Here is a 16,384-nt window from a genome sequence, read left to right on the forward strand (position 1 = left end):
CGCAGAGAGGAGACACTCCGAAGGCAGCGTTCCTTCGTGTGGGACGACACACGTGTGTGCACGGAGCAGCTTGGAAAGCTGCTACTTCTGAACTCGTACAAACATCACCAGCACAAAAGGGAGTGTGCATGAGGGAAATGCACGTAAGTCAAAACCATGATGAGGCGCTACGTCGCTCCCGTGAGGATGGCTATTATCACCTCCTCGCCTCCAAGGAGCCACTGAGAAAATAACAAGTGTGGGTGTGGGTGCGGGGAAACTGGAGCCTCGGGCGCTGCTGGTGGGAATGTCAAACGCAGCAGTCACTGTGCAGCAGTGTGGCAGTTCTTCCAAAAATTCAACAGAGAATTGCTATACAATCCAGCAATTCCACCTCTGGGTATATGCTGGAAAGAATCGAAAGCAGGGACGCAGACAGATATTTGTACGCCTGTGTCCGCAGCAGCATTACTCACGACAGACAAAAGGTGGAAACAACGAATGTCCATCCGCAGATGAATACATGCATGTGATCTACACACGTCATGGAACACCACCACCCAGCCTTCGAAAGCAAGGGAACCCCGACACGCTACAGCATGGATGAACCCTGAAGACAGTACGCTCAGTGAGATAAACCAGTCAGAAAAGGACAAACACTGTGATTCCACGTCTATGAGGTAACCAGGGTCGTTGAACTCACAGACAAAAAAATAGAATGGTGGTTTCCAGGGGCTGGCAGGGAGGGAGAAACATGGAATTATTGGTGAATGGGTAGAGAGTTTGTTTGCAAAGACGAGAAAGTTCTGGAGACGGCTGGCGGGAACGGGTGCGCAACAACGTGACAGGCCACCAAGCTAACTGTGCACCTAAACGTGGCAGATTTTATGTTACGGGTAGCCTCCCAATGATAAAACAAAGTGACCGTGCAGCCAGCAATAGAGAAAAGTGGTCAAAGGGGCCCACATAGTGAGGGGCAGAGCTGGAACTCTGGGCCAGATACTACCAATCATGGTCAATGCCACTAACCAGAGGGCAAACTCCATGCACACCGAGTGTGGAAAGAATGTCAAAACAGGTCTCAGCATTTTCCGCCACATCATATTCAGTGACAGCAGCACCCAGCATACCGTCTTCTTGTGTGAAACACGTGGCGTTTACTACAGAGATCAACCGCTTAGGAGACATAAACCAGATTACAAAACATCTCCTCCTCCTTCTGCTGGGTTTCCGAATCTGATGTCACAGATAAACCTGCCCTAGTCTCGGTTCTGTTCTTCAACAACTCTGTCTCTTTCTCACTTACACCAACAGCCAACTTAAAGGCCACACCGTGTGGCTACATTTGAAACATTTTCAGAGTGCTTCCTACAGGCCTTCAGATACACCACCAAGCCCTGACTACAAACACGGTAACACACCTGTTCTCCTGTTAGTCTCTTTTCCAAGAGGTGACCTCCAAGATGGAGATTTTCACATAAACAGATACGTTGGTTCTCTGTACTATTAACACTCTTCTTAGCCAGCTTGGAGACTAGGCTTGGCGAGATTCTGATTGTTAGAAGAATTAGGAGACAGAAAAGGAAGAAACAACAGTGTTGAGACTACTAATAATTCGAGTTTTAAGAGAAAAACAAAGATGATTATGAGTCCCTCTCTCCAGATTTTGCCCTATGGCATCTTTGAACTCGTATGAGCAAAATACAGGATTGGCAACTGCCCAAATGGGTAGGAGAGGGGAGTTCAAGATCATTCAGAAATTGTGTTTGGCTGGAAATAAGGGAAAGAGAAACTCTACCATTAAATATTCATGTTTTTGGAGGAATTAGTTACCAAAAAGCCACTTTCTGGCTCTGACTCCATTTATGATTCTTTAGCTAAAGAACAAACTTAGGCCTTTGTCCACAGCACCTCCATAATACGTAGGATCATGGACGCTATGGGTGTTCAACAGCCCAAGTTCTGGTGAGCTACTGTGCATATGGAGCACGGGAAAATGAAGTTCAGAAGGAATGTCAGACCCATCTGGGTAAGTTTGTGTTCCTGCCGCGAAGCCTGGGACTCCTTGTGATTATCTAAACTGCACCCACGTTGTGTTCCCATCAGTCTGAAAATAGAGCTGTACATATTTCCAGCAGACAGGGAACTGCCTTTTGTTTCTGGCAGTGTTTCTCCTACTGTTATATCTGAACATCCTAATAACGCAGCTTATGGTTACACCCAGCCTTCCCAGCCACTGCTCCTATTGACTTCCCTTTCAACTGTCTCAGGAGACCCAGCCAGAGAGACGAGGCTGAACAAAAGGAAGCAAAAACCCACCATCCGGACATGGAAGCCAACGCTTGAGTCAAAATCTTTCCAGGAATTAGACTGCAACGGAGCAGATAGACGTAGTTGTCCTCAGTCCTCAGCCTCCCCACATCTTCGTTGAGGCAGCCGTGGAAGTGTCTTAGACAAAACAAACTTCCAAAGGATGTGTATTTCTCTGGAAAATGGCACTAGAGTTAAAGGCCAAGTATTCCTTCTGAGCTTTACCTAACGAGCTCATGTGGCCTGCCCAAACATCACAGGGCCGGGGGGGGGGGGGGGTCCTCCTCCACAAATATTTTCACTCAGTGCACACAAACCACGGTTGCAAATCTTTTAAGCGTTTACCTGACACTCTTAATTACTAGCTACAAAGTCTGCTCTCAAAAAAGCATCAATAACATGAAGAGTCCTGTTATTATTAAGTAGACAATATCTTCCCAGGTACCCAAAGTTATAAAAATTGGTAAAACAGAAACAGCTCTTAGACTAAAATCAGTTCTTATTAGCAGTCATTCCAGGAGTCTGATGCTCTTCTCTTTGGTATGATAGTTTTGTGTAAGTTTCAGATATGTAGTGTCCTCTTGTGTTAACACTGGTCTTAGGAATGCCCACCATGAATTAGCTACAGAACTACGTTAGGTGAAAATTTCTATCTTTCACCAACTTGTGAGTTCCATACGAGCTTTCTGAAGGATGCTGACAAAAATGGGCACGTTGCTACCAGAGGGTTTCTGCCAACAATAAAATTCTTCCATATCCCATTCTGAGCATGTGATTTATGGTTACCAACCACTTATCATAAGAGCCAGAAGATACACACATCGAGAGGAAGTAGTCAAGGGAATATCAAATGGCGAGGAAGAGCAATGTGTATGTGTGTACTGGGCTGGGGGGCGGAGGTGAAAGTGACTAAGGAACACTATTAACTTACGCACCTTACTATTTAGCAGAGAATTCAGAAAGGAGGTAAGATTCCAGGGATGTTGGAGGCTGATGGTGGGAAGCAAGAGCTGACCTGAGGACAAAGACCATGCAGCTTTAGGGAAATCTTAAGGGAAGGCCTTGATACAGAAGAGCTACGATGAAACCAACTATATAAAACTGAAGAAGCCAACAGACAGAGTGCAGGGTAAGACAAAGCATGGGGACCTCGCCCAGGATGAGAATTTGGAAGCTAACCTAGCGACTTACTACAATGCCAGCAGGAGGGGCTGGAGTTGTAACTGTGCAATTTCACAGCAGCAGGCTCACAAGCTACGTTTTGTATTTACGGTCATACCTCCGTGTTCTTATGTCAACCTTTCAGTACATTAACCAAAGCTTACGTTGTGGGATGCATAGGAATCCTTACTTACAAATCTTAGAAGATGGATTCATTCAATGAACAAACTTACTGAGCATCTAAAAAAATTTTTTTTAATGTTTATTTATTTTTGAAGGAGAGAGAGACCGAGTGTGAGTGGGGGAGGGGCTGAGAGAGAGGGAGACACAGAATCTAAAGCAGGTTCCAGGCTCTGAGCTGTCAGCACAGAGCCTGACACGGGGCTCAAATCCACAAACCGTGAGATCATGACCTGGGCTGAAGTCGGACTTACTGAGCATTTAATACGAATTAGGAACACTGTTCTGAGCGCTTAGATATAGTGAGCAGATGAAAAAACTGCAAACTCATTTGTATAAAAGAGCAAATTTCTATAGATAAAAGTGGAGTGAGAACATGTGCATGATCACTTGAGAACTGAAGTGGCATATACACCCAAATATAATAATTTTTTTAAAAACACTGATTAAAAATACTGAAGCTCAGGGAGCCTGGGTGGCTCAGTCGGTTGAGCGTCCGACTTCAGCTCAGGTCATGATCTCAGGGTTCGTGGGTTCGAGCCCTGCATCTGGCTTATGCTGACAGCTCAGAGCCTGGAGTCTGCTTTGGATTGATTCTGTGTCTCCCTCTCTCTCTCTCTCTGTCCCTTCCTTGTTCGTGCTCTGTCTCTCAAAAATGAATAAACACTAAAAAAAAAAAAAAATACTGAAGCTCAAAATATAATTGGAGAATACTTCTAAATGACAAAAAAAAAAAAAAAAAAAAGAATTGTGGAAAAAAATCTGCTACAGATTGTGCAACAGAACTAATTAATAGAGGGTCATGACACTGCCCTCAGTGCTAGGAAGGCATTCCTGCTCTGGGAAAGAAACAATTGAGATAGCGTCCAGGACAATATCTAAGATAGAAAAAAATACATCCATATTTATAAATGAAAACTGATTCATGTATTTGTGTAACAAAAGGAACTGGCTGACTGGAGGAGGAGGTCTCGGATAGCAAGAAAAAGCATCAGCCTTGACGATGAGATCTGGGATTGCATCCCATCACCTATCACACATGCACTGTGAGACCTTCAGAGAACTATGGACTATCCCCACCTGCTTTTCCATATGCAAAATCAGACAAACACTAGGAATGTAAAAACTAAATGCCTGGATCTCCTCCTATCCATCCACCTCTTTCCAGTGCAGACCACAAAACCAAGTTACCATGCCTGGGCTGCCATAATGGCAGCCTAACTTATTCCCACACTGACAGAGGGATCTCTTCAAAACATAGTTTGAGAAGTGACCTATCCAAACAAAGCCAACTCCTCCTCCTCATGGCTGTCAAGGCCCTGCTTTCCTAAGGTCCCACTTATGACTCTTCTGATACCTCTCTTCTGCTTGTTCAGGGCTCCCCACGCACTGGCCCTGCCAATTCTTTCCTGAAGGCCTCAGGGCCTTTGCATCTACTGTTCATTCTTTCTGGGAACACCTTCCTTTTGCGTAGCCAGCATCTTTCTATCCTCTGGAGATCAGTTTTTTAAAGTTAGAAAAAAAATTTTAATGTTTATTTTTGAGAGAGAGAGAGAGACAGAGCGTGAGCGGGGGGGGGGGGGGGGGGGGGGGGGGGGGGGGGGGCAGGGAGAGAGGGAGACACAGAATCCGAAGCAGGCTCCAGGCTCTGAGCTGTCAGCACAGAGTCCGATGTGGGGCTCAAACTCACGAATGGCGAGATCATGACCTGAGCCGAAGTCGGATGCTTAACTGACTAAGGCACCGAGGCGCCCCTGGAGATCAGTTTTTTAAATGTCAGCACCTCAGAAACATCTTCTATCGAAAATAGGCCTTCTCATTATTTTCTATATAGTCTGCTGCTTATTCTTGTCAAATCACTTATAATTTGTACTTTTTTCTCTATGTATCGCCTGTCTTAAAGCAATATGAGGATTTTAAAGAACTGTGTGGCCTTTGGACTTAGGGCTGCTGCTGGCACCGAACATGTCATTAACAGCTCTCAACGATGTCACCTTTTTCTGTTTCCAAAGCAAAGAGATTAACACACAACTTAGCCATCTTATTTTAAACACACTAGTTTTAGGACTCCTAGTGTTTACCTATTTGTAATAAATGCCTATTTTCTGAGAAGTGATGTCTTCTCCACTAAAACTCTTTCATTATATAGTTGGCAGCATGGTAAGGGAAAAAAAAAAAACAACGAATGCAAACAGATTCATCTAAAAAAACTAATTGTGTCCTTTATTATCTGTGGCCTTGTGAAAAAAAAAAAATCACATCTTTGTCAGTCAAGTACTTCATATTCCTCACCGTGGCTCAAGAGAACCCTTAAGCTCTTCACCTGAATGGTGGGGGGAGGGGGGTGGGGGGGGGAGAGTGGCTGTCTGAGCAGTTAAGTCTCACGTGAAATAATGTACGTGGAAATGTTTTGTTACAGCATCTCTGAGGCCAACAAACTTTCATGTCCAGCCAGAGCATACAGTACTACACATTTTAGCCTTATTTTAAATGCACGATATTCTCTGTGGTGCCTATACTGAGATTTTCTAGGCTCCTTCCCTCTTTCCCTACTTTCTTTTCCCCCCAGACAGGTAAAATCAAGAGTCAAGCATACAAAGGTCCTAAAAACTGGGCTCTCGTAAATATATGAGGACAAAAATCTTAAACCACCACGGTGCTTTCATAGAGGTAATCACAGTTCAGAGAAACTAAAATTAACAGTATCTTGGAACCAGTTCAAAATGCCAACTTACCAACAGTGCTCAGTCTAGGCCGAGCAGGTCAGACAGCTACCTGACAGCAATTAGGAGGGAGGGCGACACCACTCTAGCACAAATCACAACTCCTACCTGGCCCCTTGTCCAGCCATGGTACCCATGGGCTTCCGGGTCTAGCCTTCTAAACCTTCTAGCCTTCTTCTCGGCCTCAATGGACCAGTAGAAAAAAATTACGAAGTCTCAAGTCATAAACTGAATTGATAAATCGGTAACATAGTTCCCAAATGTCCTTGACCAGGGAAATAACACCATGCCTGTGCTCCGCTAGCTTATAGGGCCACAAGTTCAGGTACTGAGGCTTTTCTGGCATCTGTGAAGCAGTTTGGCTAGCTTCCAATTTCCCCTGCCTTTGCCAGAAAACTGCTGAACTTCCAAAAAGTGCTCCTTGAGTCGTCCGACATTCCCAGACTCCCATCTTATGGCTGGAGGAGTCCTTACTAATTTTAGAGGCAAGGATGCCTTCTGTGAGCAATTAGCTCTGCAGAGTCTCCACCCCCATCCTGCTCTGACACCCAACATCACTGACACTGAGAAAACAAATACAGCTATCAAGAAAGTCAGTAAAAAAAAAAAAAAAAAAAGGCAGTCAAACCAAGCCAGAAGCACTACTCTGCAACTGCAATAAATAGGCTGGAGACCCTTGCAAAGGAAATAAATGTCTATCTTGCCCCTAAAGAGTTGAGAGAGACAGTAGACGAACAGTTAAGAGAGACTCAGAGAGTGAGAAAGAGAGACAGAGAGAGAGAGAGAGAGATACACACACTAAGAAGCAGAAAAGGAGATCAACAGAGAGTGATATCAGACAGATGGGGCCGGAGTAGGGGACGGTGAGGACATGGGGATCACAGGGACAGAGACAGACACAGAGATATCTCAGGGAAGAGCAGCTCTGAAGGTGAATTTCTTCCTCTCTGGTTTTCAAGAATACGAGGTTCTGCTCAGCTTAAGAATGCATTTTAAAGCAAGCAAAATGACATTTCCAAAGTAAGTGGTTCAATGATGATTCTTAAGCCCCTCCCAGTATCTGTCTCTTAAGAACCTTAAAATCAGCAGCCTCACCCCTCCACCCCCTACTTTCCCCACAACCTTCTCAGCCTTTCTCCCAGTACAGGGAGGCTAGGGACTCAGCTACTGGGTTCACAGAGATGAAGGGGCCTGAGAGCTCTGGAACGTCTGCAGTGTGGCCCCTTACCTTCAGCAGCACCACGTCCACAGTCCTGTCCACCTTGGAGATGTCACACAGGCTGTAGCGCCTCTTGTGCCGTTCATACATTTTTGTCCAAATGCAGAGGAGAGGAAACAAAATGTAGGAGACGTACCCACTGCTAACCTGGGGGACCAGTGCACTCCCCCAAGTCCAGAGTTCCAGAGTTCTCACGCTGAGCTGGAGATCTGTGCCTTCCAGACTCCTCTCTCTACAAAACCCTCAAAGGGTCAAAAAATGATTAAAAAGAAACCAAGCAGAATCCAATTCCTTGAACTGACGGAGAACTTTCTGGCAACTTCAGAGAGCTGGGATGATAAATTTATAATTCATAATATAAACAACAGCCTCCTGATGCCGTGCTTTAGGCAGATCTTGAGTGAAAGACAAGGACACACCGCTCCCATCACTGGCGATCACTCCAGCAGGAAAATTAAGGATGAACCGGCTATGCATAATGGCTGACACACGTGGGGGAAAAACCCAAAGCAGGCAATAAAAATCCAGTATGTACTTTATCAGGAAAAGAGAAAGAGAGGAAAAGGTAAGACAACTCTACTTCAAAGGGATGCCATGAAAACATTCTCATTCTCTCGTTAACTTCTGTTAAGGTAAAAAAAAAAAAAAAAAAAAAAAGACAAGGAAAATCAGTTTTTCCTTTATAGGGGAAAAAACAAAAACAAAAGTAGACGCTTGGAGATTCTGTTCAGAGTCGAGTCTTTAGTCAGCCTGTTGCTCACCGGGCAGTAGGGCTTGGTTCTGATTTCAGTTGAGAATATCCACTGACAGCAGAGGAGAAGGAGAAGAGAAAGACCACTCCTCCTCTACTCCCTCCTCCCTTCTTGGGCGCTGGCCCTCCCCTACCCCAGCCCCCCTCTTTCCCTCACCCTTGGAACGTCACTACTTGCCCTTTCGGCTCCGCAACCAGCAGCCTTGGAGGTTTGAAAACCTAATTGCAGTGGTGGGAACATGATTCATCCACAGACGAAGAAGAGAAAAACAAGGCTTCCTTTTCCAACCCACTTCCTGCTGCTCCTGCTCCCCCCCCCTCCTCGCCCCCCTCCTCCCCACACCGTCCCCTATGAAAACGGCTCTGTCAGGCATCGCACGGTGCACCTCGAACGCTCTGATGTCCGAGCCGGAACACGATGAAGGGGGGAGGCGGCCGTCCCAAACATCACGAGCGAGTACAACACACTCCTCTATTCCACGAACGACAGCAAATTCAAACTGCCCAAGGCGCGCACCGCAGCTCCCTGCCAGATGCAAACCAGTGATTTCATGTGAGAAAAATGTCAGCCGAGGATCTCTGGCTGTGCTTCTGGGATCCAAAGTGGCTACAAAAGTGGCTGACGGGGTTTAAAAAGCAAGAGTTCAGTCTTTTGCTTTTTTGCAGGGGGGATGCGGGTGGGGAGAACGTGAGTGATGGAAGGGGCCTTAAAGAGAATTAAGGAGAGAAGGAAGGAGCAGAGTGAACAGGTACCCGTGCCAATACTTTCTCTGCAGGAGGCTGTCACTTCATCTGCCTATTTTCTTACTGAGCCCCACCTCTCCCCCCACCCCCCCGCAACAACCGGGGTTGGGGGGACAGGCCTACACCAGAACTCGTTCGTCCTGACTTCGGACACACTCTCATTTGGTTCGTGAATGATCTGGGAGGGAAAAAAGAAGGACGTGAAGGAAGCAAAAAGGGGGAAAAGAGTGGGGAAAGGCAAGAATAAGAAAATCTCCTTGTAAGAGTGTTAGGCTGCCACCCTTTTCCTCCAAGGGCCAGGGAAGTCGTGGCCAGACCTGGAGAGTGTGAGTGAGGGGGTGCAGATACCACAAGAGAAAGGAAGAAAAGAGATTTAGTGCTTAAGTTTCTGTCAGTATTGCAACTGGAGTTGGTGACAAGGTTTTTCAGGAGTTACAAAGGGGGTGTAGAAGGTCTGATGAGTCACCACTTCCTCCGGCCAGGCGGTCTCGTTGCTAACCAGCCCAAAGGAGGGAAACGCAGCAAACTTCACGAGAAAGCCAGTGTTTTCCTCGCCTAGGACTGCACTGCAGTCCAGCTGTGACCGACCAGAGCCCAGGTCCCCACCCCTCGTGGGGTCACCCAAGGCACGCTGGTGGACGGCCGCCTCTTCCCCTCAGGCCCCCAGTGAGCCCGGATTCTGCGATGCTACCAACAAGGACAGTCAAACAGATGTTGCTTTTCATTAGAGTAGGATGGAGAACAGTAGAAACAGGATCAGCAGAGACAGCTTAAAAAGTTCCAACTAAAGTTCCTGCTCAGACTCACCCAAAGGGCTTTCTTTACAAATACTCGGAGACTCTGGTGCAGAGCACATATCGGAAGACCCTTCGGGCTGGCACGTGTGGGAAAGCTGCTAGTGCATCACCTTTTCTGTGGGAACTTTCATCAAGCTGTAACTCTGAACTCCCCCCCTCCTCCCCATCTGAACACAGGGCCGGCTCCCCTCTGTCCTCAACATGGTTTATTCCTCCTGCCACTCCCTTCTGTTTTAATTAGAATCGAATGTTTCCTGCTTCCAAGGTTCCCAGGCATCTCTCAAGGGATCCGAGAGGCTTTAATCACCATACAGCCTTCTGAGTCCCAACATCGTCTAACTACTGACTGAAACGGAGATAATCTCTATCGCCTTAACAGACATTTTGTGCCTTGCAGAGAAGCAAACAAACAGCAAGGTCTCTGCCCTCAACAAGTGTATATAATTAGAGAGAAACCGGTTTCAAAGTAACGTAGCTGTCTGAAATGTTGTGGGACCTATAGATTAAACTATTTTATTTCCGATGATCTGCTGACTTTGTGCCACAGGCTGCAAACCTAGGCTTCTCCCTACTCTGTCTGCACACAAAAGCCCCCCCCCCCCCCAAAGGTTTGGAATCTTCCTTATAGTACTCTGTTCTTTCTTGCAGAACAAATGCTCTGGGTGGGGGAAAAAAGGTCTCCTTTGCTTCCCCCTCTGGATCTGTTCAGCACTTTCCACAGAACACAGTCTGCGGTCCTCGGCTTTGGCTGCTGCTGTGACAATTCCAAGTTTCTATCAAAAACATCTGGAACCACGGAGCAGTTATTCTGTTAGGATTTTGAAACACAGCAACCAAACCAATCATTTTATATTCAAACCAGAGCTGAGAGCTATGAATTTTTTTTAATGTTCTTTATTTTTGAGAGAGAGCGAGCACATAAGAGCGCATGCGAGCATGAGCAGGGGAGGGGCAGAAAGGGAGACAGAATCGGAAGCAGGCTCCAGGTTCTAAGCTGTCTGCACAGAGCCTGATGAGGGGCTCGAGCTCAAGAACCGTGAGATCATGACCCAAGCCAAAGTCGGACACTTAACCAACCGACTGAGCCACCCAGGCGCCCCAGCTACGAATTTTTGTTTTGAGAAAATTTCCCCTTTCCTTTAATTTTGGAAACTTGTAGTAAAATATGTTTATTACTTATAGCCCCTTATGGTAGTAGTTATTCACAAGATTAATTGTATCTCCCTTGTCTCTGCATCCTCTGTCCCACTCTCTATCCCAAAAGGAGTCCCAAATTCTTCAACAGAAGCAACCACTCTTTTACTCATACCACAGGCCCAACATATGTTCTTCAAGATTCCAGAAGAGGAAGTAGAAAAATATTTCCTGCATTTAAATTTAACTACAGCATTTCCGTTCGTGAATTAAATTTTCTCTTGATTTATTTAATTATAAGATCTAACAACTGACCCAAATTGTTTAAGCCATTCTCCTGGGGCAGCTCTCTTTGGCTCCCTTTGTTTACTTAGGGCAGAATCCAGTCTCGAGTCCCACAGTCAAGTTTCTGAATTAGGACACCACCTGGTGGGTATGCCGAAGTCCCAAAGAGAACACCGAAAGCCAGGGAGCACTGCAGGGAGGGGGCTGGGGAGAGTCCACTACTAAGTATTTTTCCTGTAACCCCAAAGGGAACAGCAGCAGCACGCGACTGGACGCTGGCTAAGTAACCCCCCAGTGATGGATTCCGTCCCTGCAGGGAACACAAGGAACCAGGGTGGAAGCCAAGGGCTCCTTCTATCCTAGGTGTGCCATGGTCTCACTGAGCGACTGGCGCAATTAGCCGGACTCTCTGGGCCTAGGTTTCCAGAACCGAAAAACAACAGGGGTTGGACACTATCTGGAGTTCCTTCTTGGTCGGATATGGTCAGTCTGAGACTAAGAAATCTTTATCACCTGCCACACAGCTCATAGGATGTGGGTAGATTCAGAGGAGAAAAGGGAATTGAGAAATTCTCTCAAAATCCGTTGTAGAAAACATGTAGTGTGTTTTTGCATCATTGTATTTTCCTCCTCCACTTTCACATGAAATCAGAAGGAAAGGTCTACCACAGTTAATTCTCATTTATCTGTGATTTCATCAACTTAAAAATAGTGAGTCATCCAGAGTTACACGTCTGATGGTGGCAAAAGTGACTAGAATACAGCTAAAATACTTCACCTCCACTGGGACAATTTGAGTCTGCTTAGAATAAGAGACTGTTTCATGTATGATGGTTGCTTGACTGAGAGGAGAAAGGAGGAAATTAATTACAGTGGCTGCTAAGTCACTGTTTCCATGTGGGACTTCCTTTTTAATTTTAACTTAGGTGTCTGAGCACTACAGGTCCAGGGAGGCCTACCGTCCCTCCCCCCAACCCCTCCACCCAGGCATTTCTCTGACTTTAGAGGTTCCAAGAAGGTGAAAAAAGCACAGGGGAAGGCCTTGGCCTGGCAATCAACCAGCGATTCTCGATTCTTGTTAACATAGCAACATAGCGTGGGTGGTGGCAAAGCAGCGCCTTCTTCGCTTTAACCCCTTCTTGCCTTTGCAAGAAGAAACCTGAAGACCATTTAGCCCGCAGCAGCAAATTATCTGACCATAGTAACAATGGCAAAAAGAAATTAAGACGGAGGACTATAAAACAACAATAAAGCTTTAAAAATGTCTTTTTCTTTAAAAATTTTTTTAAATTATTTTTTGTAGAGACAGCGTGAGCAGGGGAAAGGTAGAGGGACACAGAGAGAGAATCTTAAGCAGGCTCCACACTCAGTGCAGAGCCTGACACGGGGCTCGATCTCCCCACCTCAAGATCATGACCTGAGCCGACATCAAGAGTCAACGCTCAACTGACTGAGCCACCCAGGTGCCCCTAAAAATGTCCCTTTACAAGCTTTTGCTCCTCCCGGGAAACAGGTCTCAAGGAACATGTCCACAAATGTTAAATTTTACTAAAATTGCCAACAGCTTGGTGAAATAAAAGGAGAGGGAGGGCAGAGAAAGGAGGGGGCAGATTCCCAATGTCAGGTGCAAAAGTGGTGATAGGATAGTTTCTTCTGTGGCATGATTTATTAACGACGTGTCCTGAGTACTTCCTGTCTGCCAGGTGCTTCCAAGTGTACGACCTCATTTATTCCTCATCAAAAGCTCTAAGGTCACTGTCTGCCTTGTGGCAGAGAAGACCTGCACTCAGTGTTTCAGTCAGTTGTGTAAGGTCACACAGCTGATAAAATGAGTTTCCACTGAGCTCCTTTCTGTGAATCTTCTTTCTGTCCGTTATGCATCTTATTTTGCTTTGAGTAATCCCCCAAAGTTAAAGAAATGAAACTATCGTTGAGAAAATGGAAGTTAAAAAATTGAGGAAAGAAAACTGAGAATTCACCACTTGTACCAGTAGCTCAGGCTTGACTCTACACAAACGCCAAAGGTTAGAAAACAGTTTTCCTCTTTCAATAAACATGACAAACGGATCCTCATTTTAGAAAGTTCAGGTGGAGAGTGTATCATTACGCTGAACAGAGTCAACTTCTTGGTCAACATTTTCATCCTGAACGTTTCCTTTTTTTAGCCGCTCCTCGCTAACAGATTACAAAAGTCAGGACGAACACACCCAACACAGAGAATGAAAGATTTCTGGATTCGGACAACTAACCGCCAGCCAGGCCCTCTTCAGGTCGAATGGGTCTACGGCTCCTAGCTCTTCTCTTCGGAACAAACATTAGCTATTTCTTGTAGCAGCGTTTCAAGTATGTGAAGACAAGCATCAGGACTCACCGCCCTCCTCACAGCTTTTCTCCTGGACCACGATTCCCACGGCTGCTCCTCCCGTCACAGGGAACCCGACGGGGGACTCTCAGTGCTTCTGGTGACGGTGAGCCCGGGACGATCAAAATCAAGCTTAACTCGAGTACCACCCCAAGTAGGAAGATCCAAGCCTCTGATGAAATGGGCTCACTTCCCGTATTTTTTTGTTTGTTTGTTTGACTCAAATCAGATCTTCTTCATACTGTAACCTGGTGGTTTTATTTAAAGACCCACCTCACATCTTGCCCTTCTATATTCTCACTGAGGTTACTGTTTTAGCCTAAAAACAGCATCTTGAATCTAGATCCTGTCACTGAAGTAGCGGCTGTCCATCCAAACTCTGTGTCATCTGTGAGCCTGAACAGCAAGGCTAACAACGGAGACCCAGAGATATCTCACTAAAAGCACCCCCTGGAAGGCCGTCGATGCAAAGGGTGCTCCTGATACCAAGTGCTGTTCCATCAGCTACAAAAAGCCAATTGAACCTTGAGTCCCATTTCTTCGTGTCTTTACTATATGGAACAGTCTGTAGAATTTCTTGCCGAAAGGAACACACCAGATCTACGGGATCCTCCTGTTCTACCCGTCTGAGACCCTCTTCAAAGGAGAAATGAGACACCACCCACGCAGTGCACTGTTTGATGATCATTTCTCTGTGTGGTCATGTACTAGATTTGAAACCAGATGCCAAAGATGGTCGTATCTGATCAACCATAAATCATATTCACTGTTCTTTTTTTTTTTTTCTTTTTTTAAAGTAGGTTCCACACTGGGTGTGGATCTCAACACAGGGCTTGACCTCACAACCCAGAGATCAAGACCTGAGCTGAGATTAAGAGTTAGATGCTTAACTGACTGAGCCACTCAGGCACCCCATATCCTTTATTATTTCTAAATCTCCTAGCAACATTTATTTTTAGCATGACCAGTATGAGTACATCACATAAGACTGGGCAGCACTGACAAAATTAAACAAAAACTACTCTGATTTTTTCCTCATAATGGTTCAATATAAGAACTTTTCACATTTAGACATCTTACCAACTTCACAATCCTATAACTGCAAACTCTTAAGAGGTTGAGTAAAATGACTATAAAGAACAGGACCTCTTTCTCCCCAAAGCATTAATAAAAAAAGGGATATGCTCCCTCCACATTTTTTTATTCTTCAACACACCAACTATACTACGGACACTAAAATGTATTCTGTACACAAAAGTGTATTTTTGTTATTTTTCCTACCCAAATAGTTTGCACATACATTTACAAGTGCAAAAAGCCTGAGGTTCAGGCTAAACTTCTGGTCGTAACTTCTATTTCAGATGGTAACCTAGGCCTTGAAAAATATTTTTGTAGTTATCGCTTAAATAACTCTCAAGCATCTTAACTGAGGTATGACTGACATGCGATAAGTTGCACCTATTTCAAGTATAATAGGTATTTTGTAAACATTTAATTTTTAAATAGAATTTTCAAATCTTCCCAAAGAATGTGGCTTTAAGATATATTGGAATTTTTAAAACACGGAATGCTGAGAAAGCTAAAAGTGGCGAATTTCATGCAGAATGCTAAAAATGGCAAATTTAGGGGTGCCTGGGTGGCTCAGCTGGTTAAGTGTCTGACTTCGGCTCAGGTCATGATCTCACAGTTCGTGAGTTCGAGCTGTGCTGACAGCTCAGAGCCCGGAACCTGTTTCGGATTCTGTGTCTCCTTCTCTCTTTGCCCCTCCCTCGCCTGCACTCTGACTCTGTCTCTGTCTCTCAAAAATGAAAAAAAGAAATATTAAAAAATTTTTAAGAATAAAATAAAAATGGCAAATTTAGTATCAGTAACTATTTTTTAAATGTTTTATTTATTTTTAAGACACAGAGAGACAGAGCACGAGCGGGGGAGGGGCAGAGAGAGAGGGAGACACAGAATCCGAAGCAGGCTCCAGGCTCGAGCTGTCAGCACAGAGCCCGATGCGGGGCTTGAACTCACGAACTGTGAGATCATGACCTGGGCCGAAGTCGGACGCTCAACCGACTGAGCCACCCGGGCCCCCTCCAAGTATGAGTAACAATTTAAACAACCAAGAAATTTCACACGGGAAACTCATCATACTCGTACGAGTGTATACTCCAACTTCACGCGTCACTGACCTAAACCTTTAACAAGCTGATTTTCAGGAAATGAAGTTAGACGAGTATTTACTGAACACCTATGCTTGGCACTGAGGATACAGCAGCAAACGAGACATTAAGGAGCTATGATAAGATGCAAGGCGTGTTCACACAGAGGAATCACAGGACACAAGGACATTTGCCTTTAGACGGAACAGGCTCTGAGGGCCAGGAGAGGCTTGCTGTGGAGATGCTGACTACTCGGGGGCCCTACGGAGGAGTAGGAGCTCACCAGGTGAGAGGCAGGGAGCCCCAGGACCCGGCTACAGAGGCATTCTGTGCACATGCCGGCAGAGGACTGAGTGCTAGCGCCCAGAGGCGAGAAAGAGCGAGTGGCAAAGGAGGAGTCCCGGAGTCCCGCGGAGCAGAAAAAGGCAGCTCCAGATGAACACGCTACTTAGGCGGACAAGTCTGCATCACTGCAACAAGAAAAAGCCATGGAAGGGTTGTTAGCTAGAGAAAGGCATGAAGAGTTCTGCTTTCAAAAATACCATTTTTCTAGAGCACGTTCCTAAACGGGAGGGAGAAGACGAGAGGC

General features: G+C 45.6%; 1 protein-coding gene across 10 annotated transcripts in view; it reads right to left on the minus strand.

Annotated features, from left to right (window-relative positions):
- The window catches only part of AKAP13 (A-kinase anchoring protein 13), a 334,433-nt gene that overhangs the window by 109,247 nt on the left and 208,802 nt on the right, over positions 1–16,384 (minus strand). Inside the window, exon 1 of one of the 10 annotated variants that reach the window (XM_042941074.1) lies at positions 7,582–8,173. The exons of the other annotated variants lie outside the window; for them this stretch is intronic. Within the exon in view, the coding sequence (XP_042797008.1) occupies positions 7,582–7,662 (81 nt within the window). The 5' untranslated portion in view covers positions 7,663–8,173. Of the gene's footprint in view, positions 1–7,581; positions 8,174–16,384 lie in introns of those variants that run through there. 10 annotated transcript variants of the gene reach the window in all.

The sequence above is a fragment of the Panthera leo genome, chromosome B3, assembly GCF_018350215.1.
Source record: "Panthera leo isolate Ple1 chromosome B3, P.leo_Ple1_pat1.1, whole genome shotgun sequence".
NCBI classification, from domain to species: domain Eukaryota; kingdom Metazoa; phylum Chordata; class Mammalia; order Carnivora; family Felidae; genus Panthera; species Panthera leo.